The sequence below is a fragment of the Antrostomus carolinensis genome, unplaced genomic scaffold (assembly GCF_000700745.2).
Source record: "Antrostomus carolinensis isolate BGI_N321 unplaced genomic scaffold, ASM70074v2 scaffold36781, whole genome shotgun sequence".
NCBI lineage: Eukaryota > Metazoa > Chordata > Aves > Caprimulgiformes > Caprimulgidae > Antrostomus > Antrostomus carolinensis.
The window spans coordinates 1-26,216 of NW_010294147.1; the positions used below are offsets into that span (position 1 = coordinate 1).

Genomic DNA, 26,216 nt, shown 5'->3' on the forward strand with positions numbered 1-26,216 from the left:
TATATATATATTTTGTGATAGGCTTCTAGAAAACATGTCAATCTGATACTTACCTCTTTCTTTGGTCTAATACAGTTAACCTTTTACATAGTTGTTAAAATCAAAGAGTTAAAGGTTGAAAGATTGGGTTGAATTTGTAGAAAATATGTATTTGTGGAAAATAAAGTTTAAGGAGTTTTGTTTGTCGGTGGGAGTTCTGTCCCACTGTCCCTTTATTGTCACGTTAAACATTGGCAGTCAAGTGTTTTGCTTTTACTAAGTGTGATTATTCTGTTCAACAGCAGTGAGTGGAAGAGCATCTGCAATGTCAAACACTCCTACCCACAGCATTGCAACTTCTGTCTCCCAACCTCAGACGCCAACTCCGAGTCCTATCATTTCTCCTTCAGCCATGCTACCAATCTACCCTGCTATAGATATCGATGCACAGGTAAGCCTGGGATTGTCACTGCAGCACAGATGCATGGAGCTATTTTACTTCTGCATCCTGATTAATTAAGTGATAGTAAACAGCTCTGTCTTATAATGAATTGAGTTCTAGAGACTTGATTTGCTGCTTTTAGGAAGCCTGTACAACTCCCCAGAGAGCTGCAACCCACTTTGCTCTGTACTCTTGCAGAAAAAGAGAGAAGGTCTTTGAATGACTATAAACACTCGTATTTCTTATTTCTTTGTTGTCAAGAGTGATTATGAGAAACAGGGAAGTCGTATTCTGACAGAAATAAAATATTTTTCTGGCCTGGTATCCTAAGAGAAAAAATAAGCCTTAAAATGTTGCACACTGCTTTTTCTGGATGTGCTTGAAAAGCACTTGTTCACCAGTGATCACCCAGCTTGACTGAAGTGAGAAAGTATCGAAACTGATAACTTGTGTAAGGTTTTTAACAAAAGGAAATAATTCAAGCTGGCATTTCCACTGAAGAAAAGGCATTTTTGTAAAGGGTTACTTTATGTTGAGTTGCATCTAGTTGCCCATTAAAAAAAACAAACAAACAAACATGCATAAATACATTTATGCATAGTAAATGGCATACATGTAGGCGTAGTTGTAGACTAGACATAACATGGCTAAGATGTGGGCAGTGTGGAGAAGAGGAAAGGCATGGGATTGTTGTGAAGAAAAGGAGACAAACCTCTGGAAAACCACTCGTGACTATTTCAGGTGCTTATGGCACTTGGCTTGGTTTCTGCTGTGACCGTGTCCAGGAGATCTGTCCCCTAACCTGACTGGCCTCGTTGTTAGCTGGTAGAAACCAGTGCAGGTCAATGTTGTGATAAGTTGCCAACTACCCTGGGTTATAATAGAGTAAAATCAAACTAAGTTCTCATAGTAGTTAAGAAATGTGTGTGAGTTTGGGGTGTTCTGTTGTTCTCATGTTTGTTGTTGTTTGAGAATAGAGATACGTCATTTTAATCTTTTCCTGTAACTGATAGTGCCAGTGATCCTGAATTTCTCAGTTGCTCTTTCAAATAGGATGGTGGTCGTTACATGGGCTTTGACAAAACTGAGGAATTAAATGCACATTGTTTCATTGCAAGTGTTTAATAGGCAGAATCAAGGTGGGTAAGGGCTCTGTGCTGTTGCTGGGAACTATCTACCTCTAGAAGTGCTCACTTGGAGGCGGTGTATTAGTGCTTTAAAGGGAAAAAAATTAAAAGCAGAGCGTAAGCTCAAAGATTGCTGTATATTTTCAGTTCTTTTGTTCTTTTCTATTACTGTGATTTGTGGACTTGCTGTAGCTGACTTATACTGTTGAGAGGCTTCAGCAGCAGTAGGGGTGAGATGGGGAATTTTCCCTCCTTTAGTTTAACCAGAGGGTTAAGAATTAAAGATAGAGTTCTTATATTCCTTATGTCATCTAAAGCTCACAGTGAAGCAGTGGTAAAGAAGTCAATCTAGTTAGCAAAGCACCAGTGGTTTCTCAGTTCTTGAAGAATTTCAGGTCTTGTCAGGAGTTGTTCTCAAATCTCTCAACAGAGCTGTCTTCAGAAGTAGAAACCTGTTAACCAACTTGAGCACAAAAGATTAACTGCGAGGTAATCATTAGACATGTTTTAAGCTTAATGTCTTGAGCTTACAGAAGCTTTTTATTTTGTCACAGGTGTAGTTGTACTTGGGCTAATATGCAATGTAACAGGAGATGTACTTGAAAAAGGAAGTATTCATCTTGTGTATCTATTGTCTTTCTTTTAGACTGAGAGTAATCACGACACAGCATTGACACTTGCTTGTGCTGGTGGCCATGAAGAACTAGTACAGACACTGCTGGAGAGAGGAGCTAATATTGAACACAGAGACAAGAAAGGTAAGTATCTCACTATGGCAGTACAGACCCTCTCTGGTTTTCCAGTGTATCACACTAAATAAATACACAATAAGCATTGTCTTTATGTGAAGCTTTTAGGCTTGCTTTTCTGGTTTAACCGAGGTCACTCTTAAACTTGAGCTATGAACGTGGATTCCTCAAGCGTCCTTTTTTCATTTCAGGGTTTACTCCGCTGATTTTGGCTGCTACAGCCGGCCACGTGGGTGTTGTTGAAATCCTACTGGATAATGGAGCTGATATTGAAGCCCAGTCTGAGAGAACCAAGGACACTCCCTTGTCTTTGGCTTGTTCAGGAGGGAGACAAGAGGTGAAGTAAAACTTAAATCTTCAAAAGCAGTGTGTAGATTGCATACTGTGTCAGTATACTAAAGCAGCCTTCCAGATAAGTTACAGTAACTTAATTCACCGTTCGATTTCAGGATTGGTTTTTTTTTTAAAGAAAAGAAAGAGCTTCCCGTTTTCTGAGTTATATATTGCAGTATGTCTGATATAAATTATATTTCCTTTTTTTTTTTCTTATTTTTTTATTTTATAAGCTGGACCAGTGCTGTGCAGATGGCCTCATGACTGTAACTATTAGTGCCTCATTATGGGGCTTTTACCAGCATAATTAGATGTAGATATGAAAGGGAATGTGGTGAGTGTTCTTGTTGACAAGCTGGAGTTAGACTGGAATCAGCTCCCTGTATGAGCCAAGAGGATTTTCTAATGGATTCTGTATAAGCCATAGGATATTGGAGTACTGCAGATGTCTCCGGTGTCTCAGACTAAAAAACACACAAAAAACCATTTTTAAAATGATTGATCAAAAGTAAATGTAGGGGAAGATTTTTTTAACGTTACGTGGAATGCTGTGTTTTGAGACTGAATTATGAAATCTGAGTTTTGATTTTTTTCTAATGGTTGTTGCAAATTTTAAGTGTGTTAATTCTGTTAATGCTTCTACTACTTGGATTACAAAAGCCACGCAGTGGAAGCCATGTATTGTGGTGCAGGATCACATTCCTCTACCTATGGCCATCTGGAAATAAATGAGGTTGGAGACACCTCTCCTACTTTTGTAGATGATCTTAACAGGGATAATAGAACATTTAAAAGGTGGTTACTTCCCTAAACAAAACGTCTTGGAAAACTTGTAGTTCTTGTGGCCTGTTTTTAGTGCCATCTGGAAGATTTCAGATATTGGGGGATGAGCTGCAATGACAATCACATGCCCTTCACATGGTGAAGGGAGAGGTCTGCTTTTTAGTGTCTCTCATTGGCACTTTTGTGGTCAGCAACCTCATACAGCAAAGGGGCATTTATTTATGCTTACCTTTTTAGAAATTTGCTTCATCTGTGTTTCTCAAAGAGTACTTGGAGGAATGCATCATGTTTTCTTTCATCATTTTTTTGGGAAAGAAGATGAGAAAACACAGGCCTTTGGGCACTAGAGATGCTTTTGGGATGCCCTCCTGCCCCAATTTTTGTGTTTGGCATTATGTTTGGCCTGTGATTTTGAGAGAAAATATTCTGATTGAAAAGCCCTTGGCTTCAGTTGTGTGGATCTAACCTAAATGTGTTTTAAGCTTAAAAAGCTGAAAGTGGAGCAAATGATTTGGCATTATGTTTGGCCTGTGATTTCGAGGGAAAGTTTTCTGATTGAAAAGCCCTTGGCTTCACTTGTGTGGATCTAACCTAAACGTGTGTTAAGCTTAAAAAGCTGAAAGTGGAGCAAATGAAGCATTGCGCTGGAGATGACACAGTGGATTTTCACTTCAGTGTTCATTTTGATTTTACGCTGATATATGATTTTAGTTTCTTGTCAAGTCTTCTGCAGAAACTTCCATTACAGAATGTAAGCTTCATGTAGAATATGGGAAGCTGTGAGTTGTTTGGGTTGTAAGTGAATCTGTAAGGACTGCATAATGTAAGAAATATTTGCCTTGTTTTTGTTATTGTCCAGAGAAAAACCAGGGAGGGGTGCAGATATTTTTCTAATGGCTCTTGCATGCGATTTCAGTGTACAATCTACACGCTGTTCAATGTAGTGATGTAAATAGAGGATATGAGATAAAACCATGCAACTGCTTTCTTGTTTGCTCCACAGCTTCAGTTTGAGGCTGAATTTTTAACGTGATAGTGAACTGAGCATTAAAATGAGAGAAGGCAAAAAGCAAAAGCACTTTGTATATGGTATTCAAACTGAATCTTGTTTTGGCAGTCTTAAAAAACTACTGAAATAATCATTAAAAGATCTAATTTTTTTTTCTAGCTATGTTATACAGTTTGGTATGAATGATTTGAAGTATGCTAATGAGCAATCGTGATTGATTGTTAAAGGAAGTTTTACAATGGCTTTAGGAACATAGTTACAGCCTCATCTGTTCGTAGAGGTGAGGACTATGGGGAAACAACTGAGTAAAATAACTTTCTTACTGTTGGAAGATGTCACCGGTGTATTGAGGCTTCAAAAACATTTGCCCTGGATAGATTTGCAAGTTCAGAAGAAAACCAGATGTTATTTCTTAAAACACTGCAGGTGGTGGAGTTGCTGCTAGCTCGAGGGGCAAACAAAGAGCACAGGAATGTTTCTGATTACACACCTTTAAGCCTCGCCGCTTCTGGTGGCTACGTGAACATTATCAAGATTCTGCTAAATGCTGGGGCAGAAATAAATTCCAGGCAAGTTCCCTTTTCACCCCTTCCCTCACGGTTTTTGTAGTGTTCTGAATTTTTATCCTTTCCAGAAGGATTTCTTGACAAGTACGTGGAGTAAAATCTTACCTATTCTTACATGATCACCACCAGTGTATTGTTTAATTTGTAGTAGGCTTCTTTCCTCTTAAGTTAGCAGTGAAAGGTATTGACTACTTTTCTAATGCTCTTTCAACTTCCATCTCCATCTGTGTGTTTTGTTACCTTCTTTCCTACATCCTACAGTCAGTCACCTTTGTCAGAGATGGAAATCTTTCTTCCTGCTCTGGTTGGCCTGCTGTATTGAAATAGTTCTGGGTTACATGAAGAAAGTGCGTGTGTTTGTCATCCCTTTGTTTTCCCTGTGTAGTCTAATGAAAGCTTTTTCTGTGTGTGTGTGTGTGTGTGTGTGTCTGTCATGCTTTTGCTTCTGTTGGGAGGTAGAAAATAGTAAGTAGCTCAGCTGTGCACTGCACAAGTCAAATGAAAGGTCCAAGCAAAAGTTACGCTCCTCGTAAGAGATGCTTTTAAACTTAAAGCAATTAAAAGGTAATATGCATAGTATCTTTAAGTAGAGATATTTGTCTTAAGCAATGCTGCTATGGAGGACCTCTTGTAGTTTCAGTAATAGTTGCTGTGTAGCTGATTTTTTGGTCTTGGATAAGTACTCTGCCTTCATGAGTTTATTTTTTTAAAGTCATTTCAGCAATGTGATTGTGATGTAAAGAGTTTCTTGGTTTTTCTTTTTTTGTCTTTCAGAACTGGTAGCAAATTGGGCATTTCTCCCTTAATGTTGGCAGCCATGAATGGGCACACTGCTGCTGTCAAGCTATTACTGGACATGGGCTCTGATATAAATGCCCAGATAGAAACCAACAGGAACACAGCACTGACTCTGGCTTGTTTCCAAGGCAGAACTGAAGTAGTTAGCCTACTGCTTGATAGAAAAGCTAATGTGGAACATAGAGCTAAGGTAAGGAGCAAATAGCTGAATAAGTCTCCAAAAAGAGGTGCTTCTGAGTCATCCCTTCTCTGTGGCTATCTGATTTTCTTGCCTTTTGTGCAGGTTAACTTTTCTAATTCAGTTAACTGAAATGAACCATATTCTGTAAAGAAAAACAATGACTGCACTTAAGGGCTGGTATTTCAGTGGTTACACAGTTCAGCAAAAAATAAGTGTTTCTTCTGAAGTCTTAATTCATCTTCAGGTGCTCACAAGCATAAGTATAGCAATCCATCAAGTTAATAAAAATGAAAGGTTTTAATGTATTAAAAACCAGCTAGCATCTTGGTCTAGGTATGCTCATGGTCTCATCTCTTCTGTCTGGCCAGCTGCTTATATCCACAGTGATGCTGCAGAATTGAAAGGGAATATGTGTGCTTGAGTCTGTCAGTTGATCCCAGCTCTTTAAATGGGAAGAAAAGCTGTTCACTAGAAAAATGGCTGGAATACTGGGATGGAAAAAAAGATTTCCTCCAAATGTGGCATTCTGCTCTCCTTTTCTGCTGTACTTAATGGTTGCCACAGAGGAACTCAAAAAGGACCTGAACGGTGCTGATTGCTGCTAGGTATTCTTCTTGCTCAAGTTATGTGTCCCCCTGACCTAGCCAGGTGCTTTCTGGATGTGGTTGCGTAGGATCTCGTAATGAAGGTAGGAAATGTGATTCACATCATCTGTATAATAACACGGGCACTTTATGGGACATAATGCTGGTGCTTCTCAGGAGTTCAAGATTGATTTTGAGAAGCTGACAGCAGTGGACTTGGATTCCCTGTGAGCACTGTGCTGCTCAGGGGAAGCTCTTCTCAAGCCAGCTGAAGATGAGCTCGACTTCAAAATGTTGCTAAGCTGTTCAAGAATTGGCCAGAGAACAATTGGAATCCGTACGCTAGAACTAGAAATATATTGCTGGAAATTGAAATAAATCCTAGCTCTTGAGTAAAACACACACACCCCCCAGCTCTCTCCCTCTGTGCCACCCCCCACCCCTCTTCAACTAATTGCTTGGTTTTCCTTCTTGTCCTAGACTGGTCTCACACCATTAATGGAAGCAGCTTCTGGTGGATATGCAGAAGTGGGCAGAGTTCTGCTGGACAAAGGTGCAGATGTAAATGCCCCTCCAGTTCCTTCTTCAAGAGATACAGCTTTAACCATTGCAGCAGACAAAGGGCACTACAAATTCTGTGAGCTTCTCATTAGCAGGTACTGTATTTGGAAGTGTGCTGCTTAAGGAAAAACATCCTGAACGTGACCTTACTTGGACTAATCTTTTTCCAATATACAATAATATTCTCAATATACGCTACAGGGTAGGAAATGGGGCAAGGTGCTGTTTCTATTGACCATTACTATGTAATTTCTATTTACCAAAAGTGATCAAACAAAGTTCTCTGTGGTGTTAGAGTGCTTGCTTTTGCCCAAATGGACTAATTCAGCTTTTCCTGTCTCACTGAATCATGAATGTTAAACAATTTCTTGTCAAGTTGACATATATGGTGCTCATAATCATGACACACAGACATTTTAGGTGGTAGTGTTAAGTCCTTAAATGATGGAAGATGTGCACAAAACATGTCTTAATGGTTTCAGTTTTTTCAGGTTGATCATGATGCACATTGAGTGTAATCATGTTTCCTGAGTAGCTTTTGGAAATGTCGTTTTCCTTGTAGTTGCACTGGTTGTTGGCTTGCACTTGAAATGTTGTTCAGTTGTTCTGCGTGAGCTAATGAAGAATACAGTACAGTGATTGATGGGTGTTAATGAAGTAATTAGGGAAGCTTCCGAGACAACTGACAAGCAGCATGATTTAGAGTATTAAAAATGGTTTTAGGCTGAGTTGAGGCTCTTCACAGCACCAGAAGAAACAAAATAGAATTTTTGAAAGCTGAAGAACTCTGTAAATCCACGTGTTTGATGTGAAAACGAGTATTGAGTTTTAACCCTGTTGTTCTTGTGTCGCATGTCCAGTTTGACAGTCCAGTTGATAAATGAATAACTGGTCCAGTGTTTTGACTGAACATGTTTGTTTTTGTAGAGGAGCTCACATTGATGTGCGTAACAAGAAGGGGAATACTCCACTGTGGCTGGCAGCAAATGGAGGGCACCTAGATGTTGTTCAACTGCTAGTTCAAGCTGGAGCTGATGTGGATGCTGCCGATAACAGGAAAATAACTCCTCTCATGGCAGCCTTTCGAAAGGTAGGATGTGAAGTTCAGCTTTGGTGTCAGCTAGTATTGTCTCAATCATCCCTACATAGTTGTTATAGATAGAACATAGCTGACAGAATGCTTATCTAAAAATATGTCAACTAATTTTGATACTTGATATTGAATCTTCAAAAATAGGTATGTGTGTCACCTGTATAAATTTGTGTTAAGTTCTAGTAGAAATTTGCTTTATAGGCACTTTTCTGAGGCTGGTTCTCATAGGTCTTTTGAGAGGTGATAATTGCAGTGTATTTGTGCAGAGAGGGGGAATACGTGATGGAATGGGGGGGAAACTGGATTGGTTTCTCATGCAAGAGAGGATGAGCACTTTGGGGAATAAAAAAAAAAGTGGGGGGGCAATTTAGCCCAATTTGACTCTAGAGATAATAATTGTTAGCAAGGGAGGGTAGTTCAGGTGCTGTAGTAGTTGTAAAATAGGAAATGACTGTAGGAGCCTGCAACTGTTAAGTTACCATAGCTGGGCATTTGACTACCAAAAATAAAAGGCAGAAGTATGTTTATTCGTAAACGTGAAGAGACATGCCTCACTAGTTTAGCATGTTATAAAGAGTAAAAAAAACCTGAACCCAACCAACCAAAAAAACCCCCCGAAAACAAAACAAACCCCGAAAATAAGGAACACAACAAAAAACCCCCAAGTAAGTCTTGAGAGCATCATTTGAAGGAGCTGAAAAGAAACTTTTTGCCATGAGTGCCTAGACTGAAGTGTTTCTTGGCAAACCAGAAGGAGCTGGCCTTATGATATGAAATGTCATCCTTGGAATTTCTTTTTCAGGGTCATGTAAAGGTGGTGCGCTACCTAGTGAAAGAGGTAAACCAGTTTCCATCGGACTCAGAATGCATGAGATATATAGCAACGATCACTGATAAGGTAAGATTGTAAGAAAAAAAAATGTTTGAGAAGGAATAGTGCTGTGATTCTGCTTTAGAGTTGATGTTATGAGTGGTCTTTAGCTTCCTGGCACACCAGATTTTGGCCAAATGATGGATCTCATTGGAATTTTTTAGAAATAACATTGAAAAAACAGGTAACGCGCAGCCACAGTAACTTCTGTGTGCCTTAATGATGTCAGAGTAGTAGTGAAGGCAATGTTGTTTGTTATCCATGCTTATTTTCAAGTGTTCTCCCACTCATTACCTCATTCTGCTCTGCATTCCTCCCTATTGAGCAAGTTTGTGCTGAATTTGTGGTGGCTTTTGCAGTGAGGTGGAGGTAACAAAATAAACTTCTGCTAAGAGTGTGTGTGAGCTCAAGTGTGAAGATTCACAATCTTTTAAAATAAAGTTTGTAATAGAAAGAAGGTAGAAAACATAATTGACAGTAAAGTGGTTTCTTCTAGCAAATTAAGTGGATTGCTGCTCTTCCCTGTGGAGGTTCAGTTTTATTTGGTCTATCTTCAGTCCAGATGAACGGGGCAAAAAGTGTTTAGTAGTGAGAGAAAAAAATAACCAGTGCAGAAATAATATCTCTTACTGATCCACTGTGCTGCAGTTGAGATGTCTTCTTTCTGGGCTTCAATGATGAGCATGTTGAGGCTGAAGAGGTGCTCATGTGTAAATTGGGACCTGTTTTATTGACAGTGGCTGTGACCACAGTGTGCTTTGGTGATGCTAGACACCCTATGCATTTAAACATTTTCACTGCTATGAAACCAGTATAGGTTTGAGTAGTACTATACTAATAATGTATTTCCCCAGTGTCTTAAAGAAAAAGGCTTGGTTTATGATAATAGATTTATTTCTTGTAGTTGCTTCACCTTTCAGACCTTTTGCTTTTTATTTAATGAAATTATTTGGTCTTGATAATGGGCACAGGTATGAACTGTCTTTGTGCCATTTGTAGCACACTGAGACGTAGGTTATTGATTGCACGTCACACCTGTGAGTGGAATATCAGTTTGCAAGATTGAGGGTTTAAAAGAACTTACTGGAGGGAACTTAAAGTTGTCCCTTAAAAAACTCTTGTGCAAGTAATGCAACAGTTGTTAAATTACAAGTTTAAGCTTGATCATTCATGTAAACACATGCAGTGTTACTTCTTCAAACGGAGGGTTGATGTGCTTTATCATTTTAGGAGATGCTGAAGAAGTGCCACCTGTGTATGGAATCAATTGTTCAAGCCAAAGATAGACAGGCTGCTGAAGCCAACAAAAATGCAAGCATTCTTTTAGAGGAACTGGACTTGGAGAAGGCAAGTTGAAAGAGCTTGGAGCTGTGAATATGTATTTGATAAAATTCTAGTTTTAAGTTTCTTCAAGATTATAAGATAAGTGACAATACCTATGGAAGTATAGGAGTATTTGTAATTACCCTAATTGGAGTATCTAGAGCTGAGCACCCTGTTGTTCAGGTTATCTTTGAAGTTTACTTTGACTGTTACTCAGAGAAACTGGATCAAGAAACTCTGATATAACTATTTCTTCTGGAATAATACTGTACCAAAAGAAGGATTTCTGAGTATAATTTTTTGTCAAGCGCATGATAGACGGACATTTTCCAGTCACACTGGTGTGGATTTGAGGTCTCAAACCTGTTTTGTGGAAAAATTGAAGTACAAGTATAGTGTCAAATAAGTGCATGCTTAATATTCAAGCTAGCTGAAACCATTTCATCTCCTAATCTCTGAAAGGAGTTGTTTGTACTGTACCACTGAGACACGTGAGTTTACACAAAGCATCCTGAAAATGCTTCTTGGAAAACTTTGACTTGAGTTTGCCTGTCCTCTGTCTTAAGGTGTCTGCCCTCTGTTTCTACACTAACCTTATGTTAACAGGAGTGAACAATCTGTTTGGAAGAATTACCTACATAAAAATACGAATCATGGAGGATTTAGCTTCTGTTTTGTAAATGCAAATTCAGCTTCCTAGGAATTAGAATGCTTTTGTGTTTCTTGAAAAGCACAGAGTATCTTCTAATATTGTTCCATGTGCTTGACTTGTAGCTAAGGGAAGAAAGCAGGAGACTGGCTCTGGCTGCCAAAAGAGAGAAAAGAAAGGAGAAAAGGAGGAAGAAAAAAGAAGAACAAAGACGAAAACTAGAAGAAATAGAAGCAAAAAATAAAGAGAATTTTGAACTTCAAGCTGCTCAGGAGAAAGAGAAGCTAAAAGCTGAAGGTGATTTATAGTATTTGCCTTATTTTTGAAACACAGTCTTGTTTTTATTCCCAGTATTAAAAATGCTTTTCTTTTCAAAACTTGGATAAGCAGGTCATAAGAAACAAGCTTTGTTATGACCTGCTGAGCTTTCCTTTTGTTTATCTTTTTAATTAAACCAGTAGATTAGCATGATGGCTTCCGTAAGAGTTACGGGTTAACTTTACCATGGGGATGGTGTTGGTTTGTTTGGGTTTTTTTTCTTCCAGGGCCCAATACTTAAAACCAGGTCTATTTTTTTTTTTTTAGCTTACAAAAAGAATTATAATAATGATTAGCTTAAAAAACTGTCAGTATAAAATTTCCAAATACGTATCATTCTCTCCTTAACCATCGAAACCTGGCTTTTCTGTATCTTGTGGAAGTGAGTTTAATGTGGTGTGATGAGAAATAGTTTTCACTGATTGTTCCCTCACTCTGATATGCTGAAAGGAAGGGAAGGTGTGATTCATTTTTTTCCTGCTGTTTCACATGCTTCTTTATGTCCCTTCATTGCTTACATCTGTCTTTCCATGTCTGAATTCAATTTCATGTTTGTTAAATTGCTATTGTGTTTTTTCCAAGAATGAAATTCTGTATGAGTCAGCATAAACAAGGGGAGAGGCTCCATGGTATGATATATGTAATAGTTTCACAGATGTTTGCATAGGTAGTGGCTCTGTGTGTTTCTTGGAGTCTTGTAAAAGTTACTCACGAGTCATTTGATAGGATAAGTGTGATTTTTGAAAACAAAACCACATAAACTTCCTCAAAGCAAGCTAAATTAGTACTGTGGGTTTTTTTGTTGTTGTTGTTTATTATTATTATTATTATTTTATTGTTATTTTTCCATCAGATGATCCAGAGGTCCCAATGGAGCCTCCTAGTGCTACCACTACAACCACCATAGGTATATCTGCAACTTGGACGACATTAGCAGGTTCCCATGGGAAGAGGAATAATACCATCACCACAACAAGCTCCAAAAGGAAAAACAGGAAAAACAAAGTAACCCCTGATAATGTTCAGATTATATTTGATGATCAACTCCCAATTTCCTATAGCCAACCAGAAAAAGTGAATGGTGAATCTAAGAGCAGCAGTACTAGTGAAAGTGGTGATAGTGACAACATGAGGATTTCCAGCTGTAGCGATGAAAGCAGCAATAGCAACAGCAGCCACAAAAGTGACAATCATTCTTCCACAGCCGTTACTAACACGCAGAGCAACAAAAAGCAACCATCAGTTCTTGTCACTTGTCCAAAGGATGAGAGGAAAGCAGTTACCGGCAAATCGTCCATCAAGTAAGTTACTACGACCACGCTATTTTAAGGTGGTTGTTTCCCTGTGTTTGAACGCTGCACCCTTATCTTTGTGGACTTGCATTCTTAAATCAGCTGTTAGGAAGTGGATGAGGTGAGGCAGTGTGTCCTGGGTCTAGTGTGCATAAGGAGTATAAAAATCGTTGCAGTATGAAGGTTCTGGAGCAAGAAACGTGATGGCGGATCTGGAATTAAGGAATTGTTGGGGTATTTTGAGATGTAAGCATCTCAATTCAAGCAGTTTCTTAATAACATAGTGCTTTTGTGTTAAAAGAGGAAAATGAGTTGGGGGGCTGGAGAATGGGCAAAATGCAAGTCATCCTTTTTTTAAAAAAAAAATATTTTTAACTGCATAATAACAGCATTTAATTTCTTTCAAAGGTTGTCTGAAGTTATTAGTGAAGTGACGAGTAATTCCTTGTCTACTTGCACAAAATCTGGTCCTTCTCCCCTTTCTTCTCCAAATGGAAAGCTAACCATTGCTAGTCCTAAACGTGGTCAGAAAAGGGAAGAAGGATGGAAGGAAGTTGTCAGAAGGTAAGCACAACATTCCCCAAACTGCCCCTTGTTGATGTCCTTTTTCAGAATGTTTCATATTCTTATCAGACCTGATAGATTTCACAAAATTACTGCTACACAGGTTGAATCATGAGTTATAACGTTGTTTTCACCAACCTACCCACTGCTTCGTGTCATGGAAGTGTTTCCCACTTCATATTGGTTTCTTTTTTGTATAGATCCAAGAAGGTTTCTGTTCCGTCAACTGTAATTTCCAGAGTCATTGGCAGAGGAGGATGTAACATCAACGCGATACGTGAGTGCACCGGAGCTCACATAGATATTGACAAACAGAAGGATAAAACTGGAGATAGAATAATAACAATAAGGTAAGAAAGCTGCTTGATTTGCTCATTCCTGTGGGGATTTTTTTTCATTGTAGAACACTTTCCTGTATATAAAAATGAAAGAGCTTGACCACGTTGTCCCTTGAAAGATCACTTTGAGACAGTCAGTTCTTTGAGGCAGGGGAAACAAATGGGGTAGGGGAAACAAGAACAACTGCTGATTGGTACCATCATGTTGGTACAAAAGACTTGTGAGCTAATACGGAGCATAAATGTTAGGATTCTGTGTTTAGACTTGTTTGGACATGGCCTGATATGTAGACATATTTAGGGAAGTAAACTTTTTAACCATTTGGGTTTTTTTTGGAATGAAAAGTTTTCAGCTTGAGCTTCTTAAATAACTGTCAGCAGCAAGAACGTGCCAAGCTCAGTCTTCAGACAGAGTTATTTTTCTGCCTGCGTTAGCATGATGGGAGACAGGCTGGATCATATGTCAGAGGTGCTTTGCTAAAATGTACCTAAGTACTTAAGACGTGCTTTCCCTTTTCCCTTCCTTCTTTTTTATAGGGGTGGCACAGAATCGACAAGACAGGCCACGCAGTTGATCAACGCTCTGATTAAGGATCCAGATAAAGAAATTGATGAACTTATTCCAAAGAACCGTTTGAAAAGCTCAGCTGCAAACTCCAAAATAGGTTCATCGACACCTGCCACCACGACAGCTGCTAACAGTTCTCTCATGGGCATCAAAGTGACCACCGTAGCTGCTTCGTCAACGTCTCAGACTGCCTCCGCACTCACCGTGCCTGCAATTTCTTCAGCATCCACTCACAAAACCATTAAGAACCCAGTGAATAACGTGCGGCCTGGTTTCCAAGTTTCTCTTCCATTAGCATATCCTCCTCCGCAGTTTGCACACGCTTTACTCGCTGCTCAGACTTTCCAGCAAATCCGTCCGCCTCGGTTGCCCATGACACACTTTGGAGGTACTTTCCCACCAGCTCAATCTACCTGGGGTCCGTTTCCTGTTAGGCCCTTGAGCCCTGCAAGAGCTACCAACTCACCGAAACCTCACATGGTGCCTCGCCATAACAGTCAGAACAGCAGCGGTTCTCAGGTGAATTCAGCAAGTTCTTTGACAACTAGTCCTACATCTACAACAAGTTCAGTGGCTTCTACTGTGCCTGGTTCTTCTGCAAATGGCAGTCCAAGTTCACCTTCAGTCAGAAGACAGCTTTTCGTCACGGTCGTGAAGACATCAAACGCCACAACCACCACGGTGACGACCACGGCGAGTAACACGAGCACAGCGCCTACGAACGCCACGTATCCAGTTCCTACTGCCAAAGAACACTACCCTGCATCTTCCCCCTCATCTCCTTCTCCTCCTGTGCAGCCAGCTGGTGTTACTAGAAGCAGTCCTTCTGACTGCACAGCGGCCTCTCCCAATAAAGGTGCACCTTCTTCTGATCCAGAAGTGGGTAGTCCTCCAGCAGTGGAAACGAGCAGCTCGACCAGCAGTAGGCAGCCCAGTTCTGGTACCAGCAGCTCATCTGTGCACCCTGCTCATCAGCAGCCTCCAGGAGCTCCTCTGCAAGAGGCAAGACCCCCTCTTCAGCAGCCTCAGGTTCCTGCACCAGATCCTCGAATGGTTGTGCCTCCAAATTTAGCAGCGACAAGCTCATCTGCTCCTGTGGCAGGTCCAACAAACGCCCCGATGACCTACCCTATGTCTCAGACATCAATGGGGTCTTCTCAGTCTGCAGCTAAGATGGAAACCCCAGCCATCAGACCGCCTGTCCATGGAACTGGTAGTGTCCATAAGAATCCAGCTCCTGTGCAAAATTCTTCTGTCGCAGTTAATCACATCAACGTTAATCACATCAAAAGGCCCCACAGCGTTCCTTCTTCAGTGCAGCTTCCTTCTACCTTAAGTACACAAAGTGCTTCTCAGAATTCAGCCCATCCAGCAAACAAATCAATGGGTAACAATTTCAGTGCTACTTTACCATTTGGGCCCTTTAGTACGTTGTTTGAAAACAGTCCTACATCTGCTCATGCCTTCTGGGGTGGTTCCGTCGTTTCATCTCAGACGACACCAGAATCTATGCTATCAGGAAAGTCTTCGTTTTTGCCAAATTCAGATCCTTTACATCAGTCTGATACTTCCAAAGCCCCAGGTTTTAGACCACCGTTACAGAGGCCGGCTCCAAGTCCCTCAGGTAAGCCTTTGTTTTGCATTCATACCTTAAAAATACACTTAACTCATAACTGCTGCGTGTTTTTATTTTGAACACGTAATACGTCCTGCTTCAGCTTGAGTGGTCATTTATAGTCAGTCACTGTCTGCCCTGCAATGAAAGGGCGCTGCGGTGTAGCTTAGTTTTGTTTCTGTAAGCAAAGTTGAGTTTATCTTCCTTTCAAGTGCCACGTGTCAAATCTAATAACTATTTTGGAGCTGATGAACTTGATAAAAGTCGAGCTGAGGCATTCTTTTCGCCATTCCAGTCTGCTCGTCTGCGATAGCTCAGATAATAAAACACTTCAGTGTTGTTGCCACCTCCCTTCCCTGTCACCAGCTAATAACTACTTTTAATTTGTTAACTTACTTGTCTGAAGCTGCAGGAAAACAAGCAGCATCTTCAAAATGTTAGGTTGATAGAAAAAAAATTGTGTTTTGATGTGAACTTGTAATAAGAGGTGTGTTCTCTTAACTACTAAATTAAATCTAAAAACTTGATTTCATTGACTTTCTGAATTTTATAGTGAGATGTGTAGCATTCTGCACAGAGGCCAAGGGGTTGTCACAGAACTTTTTCTGTAGCTTCCAGAAAGTACAACACACAGTTTGTACCATTCGTACCTGTTTTAGTAGGACCTGTGAGTTGTTTATGTAGTTTTGTTTATGGATCAAGAGAGGTAACAGCTAGGTTTTTTCATATTTTGTGAATAACATGGTGTTGAGAAGCTTTTGAAGTGTTCTCAGTGAACTTTGTCAACTTAATATACTAAACGTTTTGACTTTGGCAGACTCTATACTGTGTGTCCCTTGAGTCTGCCCATCAGCTCTTGTGCAAAAGCAGTGCTCTCACCATGGTCCTACTGTTATCTCAGCAGTTTCTCTTTTGGAAGGCTACAGGCACAATAGATTGAAGTTGCAGGTGTCTATAGATTTGAGGAGTGTGAAATCAGTTCGTAGGGAAGCAGCTTCTGAGAGCCTGAAGAATTTGACAAAAATTAGAGGTCAGATCTTGATGACATGAGGAAGAGCAGGCAGGTGCTGTGCTGCTTTTTTCTTCTGCCTGTCACTGGTGAAGGGATTTTTTTTTTTTACTTATTAAAACTATAAATCCTTTGCCACGTGCTTTATGAGCAGGAGAAAGGTGCAAATGCCACAGCAATTGTGTGGTAACAGGCTTCCTTAATGGTTTATGAAATGTAAAATCATAAGATGTTATTTTTTCCTTTCTTTATTGAGGAGAATATTAAGGGGGTAGTAATTACTGTATTTTTAATACCTTGGCTAATTGGTGCCCCTTGGTCTTGATAAAAATATCATTTTTTCCTAAGCAAGTGAAAATGTATTGCTGGGTTGGGAAAAAAAAACACTTCAGTGTTGATCATGGTGTATATAGACATTCTGTCAAATAAAAAATGAATGGAGAAAGTCTCCAAATCTTTAGTGTTATTTCCACTGTTCTTGGTACAAAATCCTACTTTCTAAACCCAGAAAGTTTAATTAAATTAGAGATTAATAAAATGCTCAGTTACTTTTCCTATGTTCAGTTATATCAGAGTGTGTGTTACATTCCTTTAATTTATTTGCATTCAAGGTACTTGCGTGGTAACATAAGAATCATTCTTGCCTTGTATATATAGCACAACTGCCACACTTGCAGAGTAGGAAGCTTCAGAATGACAGTTCTCTTGGGGAGAATAGTAACAAAAGCCCCCCACAACTATGGATTGGATCAAAGTTTTCTTCTTTCTTGATTATTTCTGTGATCTGGGCTTACCTCTCAGGGACATGGTGGAATATTGGAAGTCACTTGTGCCAATTTCTCTCATAGGTATTGTCAGTATGGATTCACCCTATGCTTCTGTAACACCTTCTTCTTCACACCTGGGTAATTTTGCCTCAAACCTTTCGGGAGGTCAAATATATGCACCTGGGACACCTCTTGGTGGAGCACCTGCAGCTGCTAATTTTAACAGACAGCATTTTTCCCCACTTAGTTTATTGCCTCCATGTTCATCAGCGTCAAATGGTGAGTTCTAAGTGAGTGGGAAATGAGTTGAGAAGCTGTTGTACAAATAAAGTGACCTCAGTGCATTGCCTGTTTTAGGTAGAATTTTCTAGTTTTCTTAATTTTTAACTTGAGGTATTTTAGATGTGTTTTAAACCTTTATGCCATCAGAGCTTCTGAGATAAATTTTTCTTGTACAAGTTCTGATCTCTAGTGTGTCTTTTTTAGCAGCGAAGGTCATGCTATTGTGGAGTTCCTTATTCTTGCTGCAATTAACTTTGGCCTGTTAATGTATGTGACATTCTTTTAATCATCTTGCACAGAAAAGGTTGAGTTTATTTGTTTGTATTTCAAGGTAATATTTCAAGAGTGAGTTGTTTAAACCTTGTTAAGGATGTTTTACTAAAGCCAGCTCAACAGTGGTGATGGCTTAGTTTTTCTGATGTTCTTAAAACAGAACTGTGTAATGTATCCCAGGAGAGAATACTTAAAGCAGGTTCTGGTACCTTCCTCCACGTTTGGCCCCTGCAGTTTTAGCTGTGCAGTGGACTTCTTTGGGACAGAAAACAAACTGTTGAGTGCTGGCTTATGCAGGGAGCAAGTTGGTCTGTTTTACTGGCAAAAATAATGATAAACAAATCCCACAAAAAAAAATAAAAAAAACCCCACAGAGAGCAAATCAGGATTAAAAAAAACCCCAACCAACAACCAACCAACCAAACAACAAGGAGAAACAAAACCAAACCAACCCAACACCACCATGGGTTTATTTCAGCTGTGCTATAATCCTCAAATCCTCTATTACTGATACACAGTAATGCTTAGTTAAGATTTTGCACCGTCTGTTGTCATTGGTTGTGGTGTATGTCCAGTAGCTGAGCTGACAGGGCATGATAATCATTTTATGTAAGAGACTAAATAGATGGTGGATGTTTCTCTGATCTGCAAGTAAAACTGTTAAAATACCCTTAAGTGTTTGTTATCTGAATCTGCATTATCAAACTACCCATTTTCACTCGTTTAACGTATGGCTTGACATTAAAGGATAGGTTTGTAGTGATTTGAGAGGATCTGGCTGCACTTTACTAAGTGTTCTCGTTGCTTTTCTTGCAGAATCTCCAGCTCAGTCGGTCTCTTCTGGAGTAAGAGCACCGTCACCCACCCCTTCAGCAGTGTCCTTGGGATCAGAAAAACCCAGTAATGTTTCTCAGGACAGAAAAGTTCCTGTTCCTATTGGGACTGAACGGTCTGCACGTATTAGACAAACTGGAACTTCTACTCCATCTGTTATCGGGAGCAACTTAGCTGCTCCAGTGGGACATAGTGGGATCTGGTCCTTCGAAGGTATAGGTGGCAATCAAGGTACGTAGTGTTAGGAGATGTCCCTGTGCTTGCAATTGATCTCAGTATTGTGTTTTCCTAACTTACCTTTGGAGCTGAAGGGTGATACAGAAGTGAGCATTCTTTCCGAAGGAGTGAAGCAGGAGCTTCTGTTTGCCATCCTGTCCACTTAATTGTGTTTTAACAAGTGCTCGGGAAACGTCAGGGGTTCTGAAGCTCCCTGTCTGTGAAGATTTGTTACTCAAAGCGAGAAATTACAGGGGAAAATAAAACCACGGGGTTTACAAGGACGAACTGAGTGAGGATCATTTGATTTAGGAAGAGGGGAAATGAAAGATGTCTCAAGATAACTGTATATTTTTTTTCTGTTTATAAACACTTTATTTTGAACAATAGTATGAACTTTAATTTGTAGCCCAGATAGAGCTTTATGTGCTGAGGATCGTGCGATGGATGAATTGCTAATTAATATTCCACATCTGATTTTTCTTTGTTCTTTCCAGTAATGCCATTTGCATTTTCTAACCCAAGGCTCTCCTGTAGTCACATAGAATTCAATATTTCAAAATTCATTAAAAACTTAAGTTACTAGTGGGCCAGCTTTTCTCAGCAAACACTTCAGGAGTCTGTGATGTAATTTATAGGAGAATACTGAATTTTTTTCAAAAAGAAATCTTTTTGGGGTGGGTTTTTTGTTGTTGTTTGGTTTTTTGCTTGGGATGAAGGGGAATGGCGAGACCATGTTGGATGGGACCTCTGGAGGTCGTGTCAGCCTCCTGCACAAAATGGGATTTGCTCAGGGCTTGATCCAATCTGATCTTGAAAACCTTCAAGGATGGAAACTGCTCAGCCTCTCTGAACAACCTGTTCCACTGCTTGACTGAGGAGTCCAAACAGCTTAAGGTTTTAATAGACTGACCGTGCACCCGCTTTGCATGCAATTGAGTATATTGTCCTGGGGTTTTTTCCCCAAATACAAAATAGGATGTATCCAAACCTTTTTTTACTTCCAGTCTTTTCCCCATTTTTACTTCTGGTCTTTTCCCCATCTGTGTAGTGAGAGACTATTCATCGTTAAGGCTTTAGAAATTGACTTTTTATTTGCATTGTCTAGGTGTAAAAGTTGCCTTTGTCTGTCTCTGATTTCAGAATGCTGTTTGCTTTCTACTTCCTTCAATTACTTCAATGTTGATTTCGATTTTCATTTCAGAATGGGACTGGCTCTTCTCTTGTTGAATACTAGGATGGTTTCAGAAATGTTTCTGTATTCCTTCTCCGCCCCTCCAAATATAATTTCCTTATGTTTTATTTTGAAAAATGGGCTTTTTGGGTGTCTGAGGCTTGAACTGTAGTAACAATACCAAGCTGCCTCTGATGAATTCATCTGATTAGAACATGAACACACATCTCCAGCTGGTCATTTTCTGATTTTGCTTTTCAAAAGTAGTGCACTGTCTCTTAGGTCGTTAAATAACTCATGTAAGAATGGTAATGGAGTGGAGCACATAGTCTTCATAGCTTACATACCCCTTTCACAGCTCCAAATACACAAGGAATTTGTTTTTTTGGAGGAGGAAGAGTTAGCACAAATGCCAGCTTTCCCTTTCAAATGAAGGAAAACTGCAGAGGTGATGCTCTGCTTGCATATAACTGTTCAAAATCCCTTGTGCTGGCTCAGGGTAACTCTACATGCAGGTGCCATTTCTGATGCTCTCCATCCCACATGCACCTTTAGTTTTAATGCAGGTGGATGCACAGGAACTGCAAGCTGAGGAAATGTCACTTTTAGAACCATTACAGTGTTCAAAAGTTAGGCTGGAAAATCATAGAATGGTTTGGGTTGGAAGGGATCTTAAAAGATCAGGGTGAATGGGTGATGAGCAGGTGTCACGTGTAACGCTGCTGCTGTTGGTTGTGTGTCGTTAGATAAAGTGGACTGGTGTCACAGCGGAATGGGGAGCCACATGATCCACAGGCCCATGTCTGATCCAGGGGTGTTCTCACACCAAGCCATGGAGAGAGACAGTGCGGGAATTGTAACGCCTTCCGGTACATTCCATCAGCCCGTTCCTGCAGGATACATGGACTTCCCAAAAGTCGGGGTAATGACCTTCTTGGACTTAATACGCATGTTACCGCTCAATTTCTGTGTCAGTGGGTGAGGCAGGTGAATGACACAGAGGTATCGTTTGCTGGGCGGTTGAGTGTGCATAAGCTAACACGCTCACTAGCTCTGGCAGTACTGCAGAAGCCTGGATCTAATAAAAAATAACTTGTCCATGATGTAATAAATGTAAACATAGAATCATAGTACAGTTTGGGTTGGAAGGGACCTTAAAGATCATCTAGCTCCAACCCCTCTGCCATCGGCAGGGACACCTTCCACTAGACATAGAAAGGTTTTTTTTCTGAAATTCAAGCATTTCATTACTGCTTTAAGACAGAAAATTTAACACCCGTTGCCTTTTGTCATTCTGTACATGCAAGAGTAGCAGTGTTAATGAATATGTACTGATTCTTGCTTTTTCCTCCCCCTAAGGGTATGCCTTTTTCTGTGTATGGGAATGCAATGATTCCTCCTGTAGCCCCCATCACAGATGGTACTGGAGGCCCTATATTTAATGGACCTCATGCTGCTGACCCATCTTGGAACTCGCTGATAAAGATGGTTTCAAATTCCACAGACAATAATGGGCCTCAGACGGTAATTTTTCAATCTTTATTTTTGCAGTTTTGTTTAAACTTAAACAATGTGGTGAAAATAAGATCCTAGCTATATGGAAAATAAGTATCACTAAGTTAATGCAGTTCAGAGGAGTGTGCTGTTGTTACTTCTCTGAACATGTATGTGCTTGAGAATTGGGAAGCTTGCCTCCAGCTTAGTTTAGAGAAGCTGCCTATTTAATTAAAGTAGACACCTGGTTAATTACTGCAGATGAGGGTTTTTTTGATGATGTGTTGTATGCAAGTCTGGATAGAAAAGGTAGTTTTACACTGTATATTTTACTTAAAATGATCGTGATGTCTATCTGTGCCATAATGCATTTGGGGAAACACAATGAATTTGCTCTTATGAGAAAACTATTTATTTGCTGTTATGTCAGCTTTCCCTTCCCAAAAAGGGAAGACAGCATTAGGTCTAAAGGGTTGTTGCTGGGATCTGACAGGTATGATGTCGTCACTGTGTTAGGAGTTCACGTAGGAAGGGAGTAAGTAGCTCTTCTGTCTGCTGCTCTCATCTTGCCTGGGTTATAGGATTGTCCACTAAATATAATGTAGGTATAGGGATTATTTCCCCTAAACCTTTTGTTCATACTTGGCCAGCAACTAATATTATAATGGATCATCAGTAGCTCCTGTTACATTATATCCTGTGTTCATTTTGAATTATACAGTGAGCTCTGTTATACTGTTGTTAAATAAAGGTATTTCTGGACTTAATTTATTAGAAAATGATCCAAGCTGCAAACAGCAGTTCCCAGCTCTGGCAGACCGTAGGTATGCAGAAGAAGAGCTGGTCTGTTGTTTGGCCACAGTTCACATGTGCTCAAGTGGCTCATGACGGTTATGAGGCGACTTTTGATTTAGTGGGAAAACTTTATCCCCCCAAAGAAGGTTTTACTTTGTCATACCTGGGTTTCCCAGTGCTGAGGGTGTTGGTATGCACTGGGGGAAAATAATTCAAGGTGCCAGAAATCAAGTTCTTCATTGTCTGAACTTCCTAAGGTAGAGAGGAAAGATGGTGTCTTGCTCTGAAAGCTGGAGGTCTTCAGGTGCTGTCCCAAACTTTGCACATTATACATAGTCCTGTTAATTCTCTTTCACAGGGGACCTGGCATGTTTAGAGGGAGTACTTATTTCCCTGTGTCTAAAGGGATCCATTTTTCCCATGGAACAGTAAAATATTTATTGCATCAGTGTTGCTAGGATGGAGGAATTAGTGGGCATAAATAGTGTTGATTTCTCCCTTAAATTTTTCTATGAAGGAAAGCAGTCAGGCTGGGTGGAAGGTTTTTTGGGGTTTTTTTGTTTTTTGCACAAAGTAGAAAGGAAGAGGAACATGGACCCTTTGGCCAAGGTGGAAAAAAGAAAGATCAAAACCCCATTTCCCTCTATTCTCACCTGAATTACAGCAGGATAAAACAAAATGCTGAAAGGAACTCAGTATAGTTTGATGATTGATTCCTGTGTTGTTCGATGTGGTTCTTCCCTTGGGTGCAGTGAAAACCGTAAGCTCTGTGGTGTAATTTTGACTTCTGAACTGGTTTGAGCAGCCCAAGCATGGTGTTAAATGAAGCTTTCTCTTTCAGGTGTGGACTGGAACTTGGACACCTCACATGAACAGTGTGCATATGAACCAACTTGGCTGAGTGGGATCAACTTGCTAGCCTTGAGATTCCTTTTTTTGCGGAGGAAAACACAAATGGCAGAAACAGTGTATGTGCTCCCAGATCATTCTACTGATGTGCTTGACTGAAGTGTGTAGGCTTTTTGCAGAAGAACTTACTAACTGACCTTTTTCTGTGAACATTGTGACTGCCCATTCCCCACCATCATACGTTTCAACTTAGTTAGCCTTTATTCTTTCCTTTTTTTTTTTCTTTTTTTTTTTTTTTTTTGACATAACTTTCTGTTGAAGCTGTTCTTTGGCTGGTTGGTTTTAGTACTGTAAACTGCTTCTGAGCAAACACAGAAATTTAGCAAAATTATGTAAACTTGATCCTGAAGTTTTAGAATGGCAAATAAATGTACAATTGTTTACATAACAAATGGCTAAGCAGAAAGTAAATTTCAATATGTCAGTATAGAGGCTCTACTTTATGTAGACTTAAATTAATGTGAGATATGTACCTTCATATTCAGAAATCTGGATGTTTCCTTCATACATTAAACTATTAATAAGCATAACTTTTCTACTTGTGTAATTTAAGTACATTATATAAAAAAAAACCATGGGCATTGTCAGAGGGCTTTTTCCAAATGTGTGTTGGATTTTTTTTGAGAAGACATACATCGGTTGTAACCAGATATTAAGAGTTTCCATTTTCCTTCCATGAAAGGCTTTTTAGCAAAAAGCACCTGAGAAAACAGCCTTTTGGCACATGGAGTCGTCTCCACACTGAACTCCCATACTTGCCTGGTAAACGAGGTAAATGTATCATGCTGCAACATCTGTTAAAAATTACTGTTACAGTTGGGTTGATGCAGCAAGGTCTGTTCTGTTTGAGTGCTTCCAGAGCTTCTGTTCCTCTGGTTCCTCCCTTTGCCTGCAAAAGTCATTTCAGAATATAGACCCTTGGTGTGTGTGCGTCAGTTCAAGAACGAGACTCTTGCCGTTTTAGCAGAGCTTCACTGATAAAAAATTCCTCCACAGGAGGCTTAGTTCAGAGTAAGTGGCTTTGTTCTAGTTAGACAGTGTCTTGCTCCAAACTGGGTCACTGCCCCGTGAAGGTTTATTTGGAAGACTCGAAGCGAGAATGTCCTTAGAGTCATTTTCAGGAGCTGTCACCTTCTTCACTTAGAGTTGCTTGGAGTGAACAGCAGTACCAGGAAGCAAAATCTCAGGGGTCCTGTGAGGCAAGAGGCAATCAGCAGTGACACACAGCTCCAGTCAGGATCCCCATACAAACTGGGATTTATATGGTTTACAGTAGATCTACAAGTCAAATGTATTTCTGTGCAGAACAGGCGAGGGCCAGCGTGATATGTTGCTGGTTGTTCTGCAGCGAGGAAAGCTGAAGGAAAGCTTGTTTATTCCTGGCTGTGTCACTTGGGATCAATGCTTCGTCAAATGTATTTGTGTGCAGAACAGGCGAGGGCCAGCGTGATCTGTTGCTGGTTGTTCTGCAGCGAGGAAGGCTGAAGGAAAGCTTGTTCCTGGCTGTGTCACTTGGGATCAATGCTTCTGTTGTAAGTTACTGAGAGATACAATCTCAGGAAAAAAAAAAAAATTAAAATGGCCCAGATGTGTTAAATGGGCTTCTGTGAAGGCTGGAAGTTTAGTGCAGTTTTGTTTTTATTATGGTACTCTTTTGAAAGCCAGAAGAGAAGAACATTTGTCCAAAGAAACCTACTGCCTTTCAAATATTGTGATATTTCGGAGGTGTCCATAAGGTTTGTGTGTACTGATGTCCATATACATGCCCTTTGGTGATACTCTAAAATCAAAGTAAGCTCCTTTTTCCAGCTGTCTGATCACCTGAAATACATTGTGTAAAGAACTGCTTGTAGCAACAGGGATACCAAACTGAAGAACTGCTAAGGAAAATGATTGAAATGCTCATTTCAGCACCTTACTGTGAGGGGGCAGGTGCCCTTCCAGTTTTCTGTATGACCTTTAGCCTTTTATTAGATTTTTTTTTTTTATTTCTCAGTGCTTCAGTGGAGGATGAATAGGAGGGGGGATTACTTGCATTCTTATTCTGAAATAATCCTGCTGAGAAATACTGCTTAGTATTCCTTACAACCATCAATTCCATGGTTTTCAAATGTATTTTGTTGACTTGAAAAATCAAACTGGACAGGGGCGTGTAGCCTGGATGCTACTTTTGTGGCATCGGGCTTGTTAAAATGAAATCCTGGGAGTTTGGGAAAGTCTCTAAGAGGGACTTTTTTTTTCCTTCAGATTTTTTTTTTTAAATACTTTAAATGTATTGCTTTTTATTTGACAAATAATTTTTTTTTTCTTTTAAAAAAAGAACCTACTCTTTTTCAGAGGTGGTAGGGTTCTTTATTGAAGAAAAAGGGACAAGACCACTCTGATGGAGTGTTAGTGTGTGGGTCGAGGAGCCTCAGGCTGAGGAAGAGAACATGGTGGAGCCATGAGCAGCTGCACCTGTGTGCCAAGCAGTTTCCTTCACCTCTCCTTGCCCGCGGGAGAGGGACGCAGACACAATTCAAGCTCCAGCTGTTCCCAATGACTCGACCGCGGCCGTCCAGCTGCTGATGAGGTGTTGTTAATTGTTAATTAGCCATCACGCGCCTCCTTAGGTGCCTGCCCGCCCTTTTGCCCACAGTCAACATGGCGGCCGCGCCGCTGCGAGGGCGCGCGCTCCCTCAGCGCTGCCCGGCGCATGCGCGGCGGGGCGAGGCCGCTTC

General features: G+C 40.2%; 1 protein-coding gene across 1 annotated transcript; it reads left to right on the forward strand.

Annotated features, from left to right (window-relative positions):
- Nucleotides 1–281: 281 nt before the first annotated feature.
- Nucleotides 282–24,026, forward strand: LOC104532349 (ankyrin repeat domain-containing protein 17-like; the record flags this gene model as incomplete). The annotated part of the gene is made up of 19 exons (XM_010177538.1): nucleotides 282–430; nucleotides 2,195–2,306; nucleotides 2,489–2,634; nucleotides 4,849–4,991; nucleotides 5,763–5,976; nucleotides 7,032–7,207; nucleotides 8,040–8,202; nucleotides 9,008–9,103; nucleotides 10,307–10,423; nucleotides 11,174–11,345; nucleotides 12,220–12,667; nucleotides 13,067–13,222; nucleotides 13,423–13,572; nucleotides 14,098–15,752; nucleotides 17,601–17,798; nucleotides 18,891–19,139; nucleotides 21,045–21,220; nucleotides 21,658–21,822; nucleotides 23,429–24,026. Coding segments are annotated over 19 exons (4,745 nt in total), but the record flags the coding sequence as incomplete, so codon positions are not given.
- Between the last annotated feature and the right edge of the window lie 2,190 nt (nucleotides 24,027–26,216).